This window comes from Rhagoletis pomonella, unplaced genomic scaffold (assembly GCF_013731165.1).
Source record: "Rhagoletis pomonella isolate Grant_MI unplaced genomic scaffold, Rhpom_1.0 Rhpom_scaffold_00005, whole genome shotgun sequence".
Classification (NCBI taxonomy): domain Eukaryota; kingdom Metazoa; phylum Arthropoda; class Insecta; order Diptera; family Tephritidae; genus Rhagoletis; species Rhagoletis pomonella.
In genome coordinates, this window is record NW_023458559.1 from 1,009,957 (window position 1) to 1,024,672 (window position 14,716).

General features: G+C 36.9%; 1 protein-coding gene across 1 annotated transcript; it reads left to right on the plus strand.

Annotated features, from left to right (window-relative positions):
* The first annotated feature begins 5,779 nt into the window (after positions 1–5,779).
* On the plus strand, positions 5,780–6,506 carry LOC118738645. The gene is made up of 2 exons (XM_036469553.1): positions 5,780–6,077; positions 6,136–6,506. Exons 1-2 carry the CDS (start codon positions 5,798–5,800, stop codon positions 6,348–6,350), a joined length of 495 nt encoding a protein of 164 aa, XP_036325446.1. The 5' UTR covers positions 5,780–5,797; the 3' UTR covers positions 6,351–6,506.
* Positions 6,507–14,716: the final 8,210 nt, after the last annotated feature.

Consider the following 14,716-nt stretch of genomic DNA (forward strand, 5'->3'; position numbering starts at 1 on the left):
TGGGGATTTGCCGGAAGGAATGTGACGGCACCTTTTGCCTCTATTAACTCGATACAAAAAAAAGGATTTTTACAGTCAGCCTTTTTTCCTTATATTTGCTTGGATGCAGTCGATTTCACTTTGCACTTTCCACTGAGGGGTGAGTATAAACTCCCCGTATGTCGTCAGCTTTTAATACAAGCTTTTAAAACACTTTACCTACTTGGTTGTAATTTCGTTCTTGCGAGGGCTAATGAGTGTGGTTCGCTCCGTGTCCAATTCGCAAAAAAAAGGAAATATATCTTTCTAGCCTCGTGGTATGTGACCACCGATTCTTTTATCGTATGCCAGTATGGGCGTTTTCATAGTGGCCATGTCAATTCGTGTCTATATTGATATAATTTTTCGTGTTTTGAATAACTATTGGTTACGTACATTCATCTGGCAATCACCCCCATTTGAAGTTTAGCTTTGACAGTTTTGTTATGTTTACATTTCTCATAATCGTTCTTATGTCTATTATTTGGCCAATAAAAATAATAGATCAAGAATTAACCAATTTTACAATAAACAAGCACATAATGAGTGTTTTTTAATTCCTTTCCACTTTGTTTTCCTTCATCCAGCTATCTTCGAAAAACAACTAATAGCTGGCAATGCTGCACATGTTTCCGAAAGGGCTGCAGCATGTGGATTTTTCGTTTTTCGTAGCGTAGCTACGAATTACGAATTACGAAAATTCGGGTTCTAGAATAAGGCGGTCAGTATTAAATACTAATGGTAGAAAAATTCTGAGCTTAGTGGAGAATGTGGGGGGAGTTATCTTGAACGAAAGGATATCTGGATAGGTGTGGTGAGTTCACGTTTTGTGGAGCTGTAGGATGCTCGGTTATCGACTACGCTATATGTTCCTTTGTCCTCCTTCCGCTTATTATTAGCTTTTCTATTGGTAAAAAAGAATTCTCTGACCATATGCCGCTTTTGATGCAGTTCTCGGTGCCGGAGAAGGAAGACACGGATTCTTTAGGGGTTTGTCCTGCAAAGATACTGTGGAAGTCTAAGTTAGCTCATAGATATAATGGAGTCATTAGCTCTATGCCGAGCTGTGACTTTGGACAAAATTGATGTTTTGGTATCCACTTTAACAAATAAAGTAAAATCTGCTGCTCCGGAAAGCCTTGGCAAACCGTATTTCACGCCAAAAAACAATTGGTTCGACAGCCAATGCTTGATGACACGTAAAAACATGGTAAAACATTTAGATGTACTAGTTCTTAGGCAGCTTGTGTATTGTATGTATCCTCTCGCGCAAGCTATTTCAAGCTTTGCTGTAAGAAAAAATTCGAACATAGATGTAAGGAAATTGACCTATTAAACACTGTTAGGAACTCCAGTGACTGGTGGCGAATTGCAAACTGTTTGAAATGTCGTTCCCAGAGAGTGAAGTGTATCCTTTCCTTGCAGGATCTTTACAGCCATTTTGAAACTTTGCTATCTTGCACAGCTGGCACACCTTGCGTGCACTGGACTTTGCCCTCAGTTGTGGACCCGTTTCTAGATTCTCCTTTTGAACTCCGCGAGCTGAAGCTTGTTCTTAACGGGCTTAGAGAAAATAAGGCTCCTGGTCAAGATGGTATTAGCTATGAATTCTATAAGTACGCCCCAGAGTGTTTTCTAACTGAGCTTCTTGCAATGTACAATACAATATTTCTTAAAAAGCAAATTCCTCAAAGTTTTCGTAACGCTATTATTGGTTCTCTTTTTAAAAAAGGTGATCCAGACGTTCCGTCCATCTACAGGGGTCTCTCTTTGCTCAACACAATATATAAAATTGTTGCTGGTCTTCTGCTGAGCCGTCTAAATGCGTGGCTTGACTGTAATAATATAATAACCGAATTTCAAGCTGGCTTCCGCAAAAATTATTCAACAATGAACAATCTTTTTAGTCTAACTAGTATTATACACTTGAATTTTAATGCGAAAAAGAAAACTTATGCTTTCCTCGTCGACTTTTCATGTGCTTTCGACACAATTCCTCGCGGTATGCTTTTCTACAAGCTAGCCTGTCTCGGTCTCTCCAGCCATATTGTAGAGGTTATACTTTTTTGGTAATCAAGGTGTACGTCAAGGTTGTTTGTTGGGTCCAACCCTTTTCTCATTATGTCTTAATGATTTAAGTGACAGCCTCCCCTGCGGAGTGAAAGTTGGTGACACAATAGTAAAAGTTCTGATGTACGCCGACGATATTGTGCTTTTAGCAGATTCTGCATTAGATTTACAAAAAATTATAGACGAGATTCACGTTTACAGTATGCAGTAGAGGCTGAAGGCTAACCTCGCCAAATCTTAAATTTTAGTGTTTAGGGAATGCAGTAGAGTTCCTTTCGGATGTCGTTGGAATTTTGGAAATCAGGTTATTGATATTGTCAATGAGTATAAGTATTTGGGTTAACTTTTAAGCTACAAACTTACTTTTGTGAAGCACTTAGACGCAAAACTAGTTGAGGCCAAAACTGCGGTAAACGTCACATGGATCAAATATATAAACAACCCTCGTATCTCTATCTCGAAGAAGATGAATATTTTCGATGCTGCGGCTAGGTCCATTATGCTTTACGGTGCACAAATCTGGGGTATTGATAAGTTTGAACCCGTAGAGAAACTCCCGCGTTTCTTTTTAAAAAAGTTAATATTTCTTCCCTCTAATACCCCAAACTATATGCTGCACCTGGAAACCGGGTTATGCCCTCAATTTTTCCTCACCTTACGTGCCCCTATGTTCTTTATTGGGCGCTTTTTTAGTCTGCCGTCTAACAGAATGTCCCGCATCGTGGTCGAGGAGACAGTGCGACAAGGTTCATACTGGACTAAAAAGTGGTACAATATTTATGAAAGTGTTAATATGGAACCGGATTTCTCCCCTTCGCCGCTTAAAAAGAACATTCCTTTAATATTAGAAAAGCTGGTCCAAACAGAGTTTGCGAACTTCACTGAAAGAGCACAAAAGTCCCAAACGCATACAGGCATACAGGCCCTACCTACTTTAATGATGACCATACTGCGTATGCTACAAGTCTTATTTTTCGCGCAAGAGGTGGCTTACTTAATTTTAATGCAAGATCTTTTAAAAATATTTCTACTAACACCTGCTCTATTTGCAATTTGAGAGCTGTTGAAGACACCTATCATTTCATTGGGGAATGTCCTATATACAAATATATTCGTTTCGATTGTTTTGGTGAGAAAGTCTTGGACCTGCCAAGAGTTTTAAATATTCTTAATAATGGTAACTATCGTTCACTGCATATTTATATAAGAAATTGCCTTAAATATAGAGAGCTGATTGTAAATGAGTTTGCTTCAAAAAAAAACATGTATATAAATGTATATATATAATATTGTCCAGTTCTAAGTGCAGTTCTAAGTTGTTATTGTCTATGATCTTTTATTTGTTTAAATTTATTTATTATTATTATTATTTAGTGCTGATATGAATATCGAAACTAATAGTTTATATGAGCATCAGCTCAAATTTAATTTAAATTTATTTAAATTTAAATTTTACAGTTTGTTTGAATTTCTCAAAACTTTTATAATTCAGTATCTGAAGAAAATAAATAAAATTACTGTTCCTACTACTACTACTATTCCGACTGAAGTGTTGCTACACCGCTGTGTGGTTCAGGTCGGCGCTGTGTTCTCTCTGCTCTAGCCGTCTCATCACTCCTAGGCAGTTCGCGCATATGCTGATATCTCTCCGTGACCCGCGGAGGGGTTCGCGCTGCGGCTCTCTGTGGCTCTCTCACCGGGGGGATATTTTCCATGTCTTCCGCCAAACTCACTAGCTCTTCTAGAGTGCTGTACTCGGATCGTTTAACATACCATTGGAACTTGCTTCTACAGTTTGTGTAGATACGCGTCAGCTTCTGCTCTGAGTTGTAGTTCGCGAGTCGCATCAGACTCTGGAGGGCCAGCACATAGTCTTTGAATTTCTCGTTCTGTTGTTGGACGCGACGACGGATCTCATCGTCTGGGGTTTCGTGGTAGCGAGAGTTTACGAAGAACCTTAGGAAGTCCCTTTTGAATTCCTCCCACTGCTGCCAATTTCGCTTATAACTGCGGAACCATGTCAACGCATTCTCTTTAAGTAGTTCTCGCATTGTTCGCGGTAATAAGTCGCGATTCACCTCGTATACTTTCGCCAATTCTTCTACACGCTCTATGAAGCTGAGCGGCTCCGTCGTATTTGAAACCCCACTTACGGACTCGGTCCATGATGGTTGCCAGTGATATCGTAGGATACGTTGCGTATGGTTGTGGTGTCCCAAACGCGTCAATGGGCATTGGTGACTGCATGACACTGGCTCCCTGGCTTCCGCTTGGTGTTGCTGCGGTAACAGTCAGCGCAGGCTTCGAGTGTTTCGCTTCTAGCTCTTCGAACCGCGTTTGGTAATCTTCGTTGTTACTCTCTTCTTGTATAAATGCAGAGAAGCGTATTCGCAGCTTATCGACTGTTCCGGACTGTGTGGACTGCTCCTCTCGGTTGAGGTAATGTACCAACTTTCTCTTCACCATTTTTTTTCACACTGTTTTTTCACTGGACCGCCTACTAGTAGTTCTTCGGGTGGTCACTGCACTTTGTGTCTCTCTCACATGTTCCTTTATTGCTTCTTGAGTTTGAGTCTTTCAGGTGGTCACTGAACTCTGTGTCTCTATCACTTGTGTTCTCTTTTTTTCACTTCACTTTTATTTCTTAACGGCACCCTCCTTTATGTTTGTTTCCTTTAGAGTCCCTGCTTGGGCGCCATTTGTAACGGTATTTCCTGAGTGCTGGGCGTAGCTCTCGGTTGTCCAGGGTCCTGTAAGGAGTAAACACCCTATCTCCTCAAGAAATTATAACACACTCGCTTCTGGTTTATAGCCCCATTATTTGCTATACTCTCGCTATATCCAATCTCTGAAGTATATAACTAGAGTAGGTTTAAACCTTACAGCTAGCACCAGTCTCAGTGGTTAAAGCCCACTTCGAATATATAGTAATAGTCTCGGAGGTTTGATCCCTCTTCCACTACCCGTGCGACCCCCGTTGCGACGCGTACCACGTATGCCTAGCTAATGAACAATGCTTTTTAGCACTGCTCTTTTTATACCATTTTGTCCAAGAACGAAAGAATACAAGATTGCGCATTCCCGCAGAATGACATTTGCGGCAACGGGTAAACAAAGAATTTGGCGAAGAACAATGAGTTGACAGTTGTGAATTTGCAATGAGAAAACGAGTTTTCTTCACAATTCACCAATTTTTCAAGCCATCCTATAGCAAATTAAGCACAACGTTAACAAAAATTATACAACCACTCTTGAAATGTGTTCAAAAGAATAGAAAGAATTTTGTGTTTGTATTGCAGGTGCCGGAAAAGTTATAATATCTTGTCGCAGCGCATGTTTTCCTGCAGAAAGTGGTCGATGCTTGCTTACCTCCGATTTTAATTTGTAAATTGTGGTATTTCAACGTTTTCAACTTAACTTTCCGTGTTTAAAAGTGGTCCTTTCAATTGTATGTGGGCTGGTGTTGCTGTTTGAGAACTGTGAAGCTGTGGAATCAACTAAGTTGCCGCCTTGTAAATCATGCACTGTGCTTGTGGAATCATTTAATTTGGTGAGTGCGTGGCAGTAATAACAAATTTGTGTCGTATTAATATAAACTTTGCTTACAGGGTTTGGAAAAAATAAGTCGCGGCAAGAATGCCGGTGGTGATGCAGCTTAATTTCCATAAATGACGTGGTGCTTTATCATGCGCGGAATGCACTTAAAGGCATGGTACGTCCTCAGAGTTTAAAGATTTGTCAATTCCAAATAAACACGGGCTTCATACCGGAACAAGAAACATTGATAACATTTTCCTCGAATGATCTCGATGATTTACCGGATGCCGATCAGGTTCCTCATGACTTTTCGGTTTCGCTGTCGTTGAGATTCACGGATAACGAATTTCCGCCGAGTAGGAATCCTCCTTGGTTACCAGCAAAGCCCATAAGAAACGCACAACATATATTTAGTTCGCAATTAGAATTCGAGGAAATGGTGGATAATTTCGGCAAGTCCCTATAGTATTTCCGCCCATTTCATTAATTTATTTATTTTCCTTCCTACAGTGACAAAACCTAGTTCCATCAACAAACCTACGCCTGTTAGGTCAGCTGCTTCGGTAGATAAAGCCTATTTTACCAGATGCTACCGAAATAAAGCAAGAGGATGTACCTCGAATCCAACCTCAACCATCACCACCAATAGACATGCTCAATTTAAGCCAGCCCCAACCCCAGCTGCCGGTGCAAGATCCACAAGCCACTGTTATGCCAACGAGTGACGCTAGTTTCGATTTGCTTGGAGCATTCGGGGATGATAATTCATCTGGCATTGGCTCGGCTCCAATACCTGATATTTTAGGTAAGGATTTGGTAGATTCAAAAAAGTCTTAGACTTTTAGGCGGCCATCCAAATTAATATTTGCTAAGTTCTGAATTGAGACCTACATTTCTATTTTAGAAATCAACCTGGAGTTTGATAGTTTTTCTGTAAACCAGCCGACACCAACTAGTGCAAACCAACCTGGTGTATTGGTGTGTGTCGCGTCAGTCTCAGAAAATAGTCTTGCATCAACAACCAGAGCTCAGTACGTCATAGTTATTTTTATTCTCTGTTTTTGGAAGCTAGTGCGATGAGGTATAGTTTTAATAAACATTTATTCGATTTGAAATTTTTACTACTATAGTCTTTATTTTACAGTATATTATATACATATATTTGCAGTATATTATATTTTCATTTGTCCACTTAGTTAAGTTTAACTATAACGAAGCAAAATGATGTGTAAAACCAAGTAATTGCTATTAAATCTAAGTAAAAAAATATACAATTTAAATGATAATTATTAAAAAGATACATACATACATATATACGTTAAGAACATAAATATATATAGGATATAAAATTTTAATCTCTTTGTCAACTTAATTGCGGCCCTGAAAAGGGCCTCTTGTTGATTGGTATATATGTATGAAAAGGGCCTTTGGATAAATCATATTACTTGCCTGCAAATAAATAAGTTTATATTTGCATAAAAGACGCTTGATGATTTTTTAAAACTAGGGACTTACGTAGCATGCAAGTATTTTAATTTTAGGCGTCTGAAATACTGAGATCAGTGCGTGTGAAATGCGGACATTGATTCATGCTGCAAGTAAAGAACGGTTAATTTCTACAAATTTAAAAACGCTTTAGTTCAAAACTTACCACATGTTTGGTGTTTTATGCAATACTTACGGTTCTATAATGGTACCATATGGATCGATCTAGGTCAGAGCTTTTTGGCTTTTTTTTTTCTTTTGTGGGCATTTTCAACGAGTTCTTTATTTAATTTTCGTATTTTGAAGAACATTCTTGCCCTGAAAAATAATTTTTTTACTTTAATGTCGCATTGAATTGTTGCAGCATGCTCAATGTGAGTTTTTACAAAATCATTTGTAATGAGCAAGCCGTCTTCGTTCAATGCCTTAAAGACTGACTCAAGACTTCGCATATGGACCATCATAGAGGAGCTTGGTAGGGATAACCCACCCTCATTAAGGTGATCCGCCCAGGAGAATGAATGGTCGTCAGTGCTCCTGAACGACGTGCTGGGAATGTCATCCTGCAGCTTGTGGCAAATATATCCCGCTAAATGCTCGAGTCCGTCTAGCTCCAAATCCTCTTCTACATTAGCAGAATCGGATAATACGCCCTTGTTGTGTCCTAGCAGGTATAGTCGCAGACGGTACTTGAATTCCTGTTGGTCAGGGTGATCATGTAACCCGCCTTTTGACCGAATAATGCCGAAGAAATTTTCGAGTACGTCTTGGTTTAGCCGATACGTCAAGACATACTTGACATTAAAGCGAGCTTTAATGCCCTCGAATAACAACTTCAACGCCGTATTACTTTGAATGATTCCTAGGGATATAGTAAGAAAAAATAACAAACATTTAAGGTTATTCTTGAGATAACCATATGTATTAGTTTACCTTTTTGGAATGGCAGCAGACTAAATTTGCCAAGTACCCTCATATTTTTGACTAGGTCGGTCATCTCGTCTAGGATCTTGTTTTGCTCCTCGATCGCTAAACCGTAAGCGAGACACCGCTTCCTGGAGTCGGCGTGAGGCACCCTGACGTTTAGAACGTCAAAGCAGTCATTTGTCTAAGGTGTATAATTTGAACATGAGTTTTAATATTGCGGTTTAAATATATCGTAACCTTAATTCACAAAGGCCCTAAACAAAAAAAAATATATATTTTATAGCATGAGCAATAAACGTTATAAAAATAGTATCGAAAATAGGTAGAGCTTTTGAAAAAGGGGCATGTAACTCCGTTGCTTTTGGTACCTACACTTTAAAATTTTTATTTAAGCTATATTTTAGTACGAAAAACTGTTGGTTAGAGCCTTTGTGAATTAAGATAACGATATGTAATATAGTAAAATATATAATATATCAATTTCATAATATAATATAATAACACATACTGTTTTGAATAACTGGAAGCATTCGGTCCAGATTTGGTTCTGCAAATGACCCAGACTTGCTGCCCTTGTTACGGCCTGCGCCACAGTATGCGAAAATAGTTTCGCTGCCGTCTTGACCTTTTGGCGGTGAGCTCCAGCCACGGTCAAGTTACTTGCAGAAATCTTGTGAGTTATTGTCAAGTCCGTGCTTGTAATTGACAATAACTCCAAAATTATTTCCTTTTTCACGCTGGTGTCTAAATTGTATGGCTTCTCCTGCCGGCAGAACTCTACCCACTTTCTGGCCAAGGCGTCGTCGCGGGGAAACAAAAAAAAACTGCATTTGGGGCCTTTACCCCTACGGCTGCTGCAATTGAACACACGACACGACATTTTTATAAAGTTTTTATTACAAATAAAATGATTTTTACTTCAGAACGCACGAATTACTTCGATTTTTCACTTGAAAATACACAATACGTTTGCAATACGTTTGCACTTGTTTATAAACAAAAAGATTGTTTACGTATTGCCATAAACGTCAAAGTCGGCAAAACCAAAGTAGCGGTTTCGGGAATGCGCCACCTTCAGTTCATTACACCATGCATTTTGTCCATCCGCAGACAGTTATCCTCATAACAATTGTTTGTGCTTTATGCGCAACGTAATAATTCAATATATGTATGTGCATATGTACATGGGTATATACGTATACAAACTACAATTCAAATAAGCGTACGTATATACATATATATATTAATAATTCAACCATAAGTATATATTTGTACATGTGTCTAGCAGCTCATACAATTCCAATTAAAAAAAATGCATAATATATATATAAATTGTTGTGGGGCCCAGGGCCACATTTATACATACAATTACAATACATTTACTGTACACAAAATACACGTGAACATTGCAAAGATCGTATATTTATAAATATATAGGTGTTAGGTGTTTTTTTATATGTAACTTTGCTGGTGAAACTGCAAAGAATTTACCAACAAATTAGTTAAAATTAGAATTAAAAAAAGTTAAAAAAAGTTACTAATAAAGTGAAAAGAGTGATAAATAATGTAGTAATTTCTACATGGTAAGTGCACTGAAAATAACATCTGCGTAAATATAACGAAAACTTGCGTATATCTTACGAAATGTTTCGTCCTTTTGACCCACGAAAGTTTTCGTTAATTGTACAAAACCGTTTTCGTACATACTACGAAAATATGAGACATCAGACCTTTGGTATACTTTACGAGTGCGTTCGTACTGTTTACTAAAGAATTTCGTATTATGTCTTTGTTTTTTTTTACCAAATTTTTATAATAATAATTCGTATATTTAACGAAATTATTTTCGTAAACCTTGCGTTTGTTGCATTCATTCGCAACACTGTAAAAACCATTGTATTAGTTAAAACACAACACTTTTATTCTATTTTTATCGTAAATTTGTAGCGGTTTGTTTAACAAATTGTTTTGCAAAAACGCTTAACATTAATGATAAAAGTATAATGAAAGTGTTTTGTTATCATTTCAGCTATGGTTTTTATAGTCTGTGAGTATGCGTATACTTTCCATCTATAAATAAAATAATGAAATATTTTCAAACTTGTTTAAAATATCCAAAAACTTGTATAGGGCAGCTAAATTTTAATTGAAAAATACGCGTATAGGCAGATAAATGCGCTATTTATCCCCCCATGGTTTTGTGGTGAATTTGTGTTACCAAATAAAAACGCTGTTGATTATCTTTTACAGTGGAGTACAATTCATACCGTTTAAAATTAAATAAATATTCATTATTTTACAAATGTATTCCGATTGGAGGCCGCTGTGGTGTAGTGGTTAGTAGTGCGCGCTACCATTCCGCATGGCAAACACTATTATCCAAAAGTAAATAGCCAAAAGCAATGAGGTTATCAAGGACCTCATTTCTAGTTCCGAATAAGAAGACGAAATCAGGGTCAAGCTAAAAAAAAGAAGTTATTTTAACGAAAGAGATAAATAAGAATGAGCTTTACAGCCCTATTCGCGTGTTGTCACAGTTGAATTGTCATTATCGTATCATCAACTGATGTCATAGGTATGCACAGTCAGTAATGACAAGCGAAAAGCTCGTTTTATTTGCCAATTGCGACGAAAGTTTATCTGTTCTGTTTCAGCTGTTCTTTGTTTACACTATAATTATTCTTTTTGACCGCCACTGCAACGGACGGGATTTATTTTAAATAAAATACACCGCAGCAATGGATTACGAAACGCCGGAAAAGTGAGTAACTTTATAATAGGAAAATTGATTTCATTTTATTATGAATTCGTCGATTAACATGCGTGGAAAATATGAACGCACCACACAATGGCAGCTGCAGTTTTGTAAAGACCACCCCAACTGCAAACGTGTAAAAACTGTCAAAAAAACTGTTGTCTCGGAGGTACATAATATTTATTTCCTCCATGAATTATATTCGGCTAGGGATACTATTATAATATGCATACGCAAATAATAACTTTTTAACGCTCTTATTTAGGCAAAACAAATCGTTTCACAAATTTCATTTAGTAAAATTTTGCAACTTCTTTCTACAAAATTAATAAAATTGAAAATATTAACATATGTTTCAGCGTTGTCACGTACTCAATAGGTCATCACAAAAATAGTAGCAATTGTCACCGTTGGAGCTTTAAAATTACCCTCTCCATACCTAAACGGGACAATTGATTATAAACATGGCAATAGTTATAGCGGCGAGTTTTGTCATTTCACGCGAATAGGGTTGTTAGTCTTACCAAACGAAAACCATCGGGCAATTTGTATTGCGGTCAAACATCAAATATTTGTTTTGTATTATTTATTGTCGGTGTCTTGAATGCTGTAAAGCGCACGAGCACCAGTGTTTGTCTTTTTCTGATAATCCATTGCATTGAGATCATGCATCAACGCTCTATATGCAACAATAAAAATAAAATGCAACAAAACAAAACTTAAAATTCACTCACTTTGCCAGCTAGCAATCACAGGTAGCAATGTTAACGATTAAGCGATAGCTCCACCAATGATTATTAAGATCAAATAACAAATTAACATTTAAATTTTTATTGTGATTTTTTTTCGGGAAATTCTTTTATAAAACTTTTTAATTTATATTATACGCCTCATAGCAGCCAGCAGGTAATTTCGCAATGACACGCGGTACATAAAAATATGATGAAATATTAAACTGCCGGCAATTTAGTATATTGCACGAAAATATTCGTATATTGTGCGAATTCAAAAAACAGTTTCTGGGGCATTTCGCATCAAGGGGACAGGAAAAAAGGGGGATGCTTTACAATTCCTTCATATTTTGGGTAATTGTACTGTGTGAAATATGAAATTGTGTGCATATTTTATTTTCTCTTTATATGATGGTTACTTTTCGAGTTATGGGCTTCCAAAGAATAGTAAAAATTAAAATTCGGTTGTTCTAAAGTATTTTTCCGTATTGAAAAAAATAATAAAAAAATTTAAAGCCTGGGCGGCATCCTGGACAACAAAACTATAATTTTCTGCAAAATCACACTGCACGATGACTTCTCCTTCGTCTAAATTATTCCTAAGATTTTTAAAATAAAGCGACGTTCTTCTGCAATATAAGCAGTGGTTTCAGACTGTCCAGGGCATCACACAACCTGTCTACAAAATCTTCACTGAAAAGAATTTGAGTCGAGATTGTGAAGCGGTCGGTGCCAATCCAATTTTTAAACTGCACGTAGCATCCTACTTAGTGGGAGGTATATGTGGTGAACAAATTTACATACCTCCCACACTAATGCAGATTGCATTCTAATGACCTTATTCATAAAAAATAAAGTAGGTTTAAAGAGCTTTATAAACTGACGTTTTCATACATGTTTCAATTTATAAAGCTACATTATTTTTTATGAATAAGGCCATAAAACTTTAAGAGAATTATACCAAAATATTAAAAAAATTGGTCGAAGTTTCTAAAATTTTGTTTTTAAATTTTCACTTCCGGTGTGGTATAAAAAAAATTGTTTAAGGAAAATTGATTTCGCATTTTAAAAAGCGAGAAATTTTGTCACCAAATCGCGAGGTTGAAAATTTGTTGAATATTTTATCAATACGGAAAAATACTTTAGAAAAAAACCGAATTTTAATTTTTACTATTCTTTGAAAGCCCGCAACCCGAAATGTAACGACCATAGAAAGCCAAAAAAAAAATTACACAATTTCATATTTGAAACAGGTACAATTACCCAAAAAATTAAGGAATTCTAAAGCATCACTCTTTTTTCCTTGACCTGTGGACGCGAAATGCCCCTTCTGGATTAGAACTATGTATGAAAGTATTTAATAAAAAAAACCACACGTTAATATTACGAGTGCCTTCGTACAATATACAAAATTATTGGTACAGAGATTTATTCGCTAATTTAAAATAAACTAAAGTTTTCACAAATTGTACTGAAAAAATGCCTTACGAAACTCGTTGCGTTATATTTACGAATGGTTCGTAAAATTTTGTTTGGTTGTGCAAAATGTGTATATGAACGAAAGTTTCGTAAGTTGTACAAAACACGAGACTACGAAAGTTTTTCGTAGCATTTCCAGTGTGCTCCTCCATTATTTGGTTTCATAGGGATTCGGATACCTTCCTCACTGAAGTAGTAAAGAGAATTCGCTTAAGTGCTTTTTTCGGTTAAGCGCACAAGTTTTTCGTGAAAAGAAGGATGGTGCTTGCAGATCACCTTTTTTTAAAAGCTGGTGGTACAGCCACCAAAAAACTCAGCCGCTTAACAACGAAACGCTTATCAAAACTTTTGTTTTTGCAAACTTGGTTTAATAATAAATAACACCGGTTTAAAAAACAAAACAAGTTTCTGCATATTGAACCAAACCTCTATATCCCATATTATTCGACGTCCTAAATGCGAATCCGGGATCTGTTTGCCTCCATAACGTCAGGTTCGAGGCCATTTGAAGGTCAAGTAGGGAAAAACTCATTGAATAAACCAGAAAATTTAATAAAATGGCATGACCTCTAGATGACCTTGAACAATAAGGGACCCCCATATTCGGATTCAGCGACTACAAAAACCATTTTTTTTTATTGAATAAATTGTTTGCCCTATTTGACAGTCAAATAACCTCAAACATGATCTTATGGAGGTTAACGGACCTCGGATTCGGGTTCAGCGAGTCTAAAACCCCATGTACATGAATTTTCAGCTTTATTTTTTCCCTACTTGACCATCAACCTCGAACCTGAGGTGATGGGGCTTACAGACCTCGGATTCGCATTCAGCGCGTCGAATAACAGAGGGATACAGAAGCTTGGTTCAATATGCACAAACTTTTTTTTTGCAAACCTGTGTAATTATCCCCTCAAAAACACTCGTTTTATTTTATTTAAAGCAAATTAAAAAGAGAATTAGAAATCTTTTATGGAAAAGTGTTTGTGTGAGTACTCACTGTAAAAAAGTGCCTTTAAAAACTCGATTAATCGATTATTTCTCAATAATTGCAATTAATTTTTTTGTGGATAGAGAAGAAAAAATTTGGGTGATCTTAGGGAATTGTCTGAGCTCAGTAGCTCTGAAAAAGCTTGTGAAATTAAGTTAATATTCGACAATACATTTTTACAAATAAAGCAAACACATAAACTAAATGGAATTGTATTTTGTTAATTTGGTTTCATGTATTTTTGGACATTTCGCGGCCATCTATTCACTAATTTATCAATCATTTAAGGGTTAGAATAGTGGTTGGAACAATCACTAATTATCGCGATATTTTCCTAATAGTTTCACCGTCAAACTCACTTGTACATCACCAACTAGATGACATGTGTGAGCGCGTGAACATACTGTAAGGCAAATGCGCTCATGTGTGTGCAAGAAAGGGTCACTTTTTTCCCCAAGCCCATACAAAACTAACCTCTAAACTGACGAAAAGTTATAGTCAGTTTTCCCACTAATTTAACCGATAATCATAGGTCAGGATTCTTGCAGGGTGATTAATCATATGATTAATTAATCGATTATTTTATTTATCCTGCCATCCCTAGTGCTAGAAATGCCTAAGGGCCCTGTTACACGCCCAGTATTTATTGACGTGATTCAAGTATCACGATATTTATTGACGGAGTAGCATGCAGTATTGATGGATCGTGATCCATATCGCAAA

Excerpts from the sequence above, each read along its gene's own strand:
- LOC118738645 (XM_036469553.1), top strand. The coding sequence starts at position 5,798 with ATGGTACGTCCTCAGAGTTTAAAGATTTGTCAATTCCAAATAAACACG. Across the intron at positions 6,078-6,135 it reads GGAAATGGTGGATAATTTCG|TGACAAAACCTAGTTCCATC; the intron begins GCAAGTCCCTAT and ends TCCTTCCTACAG.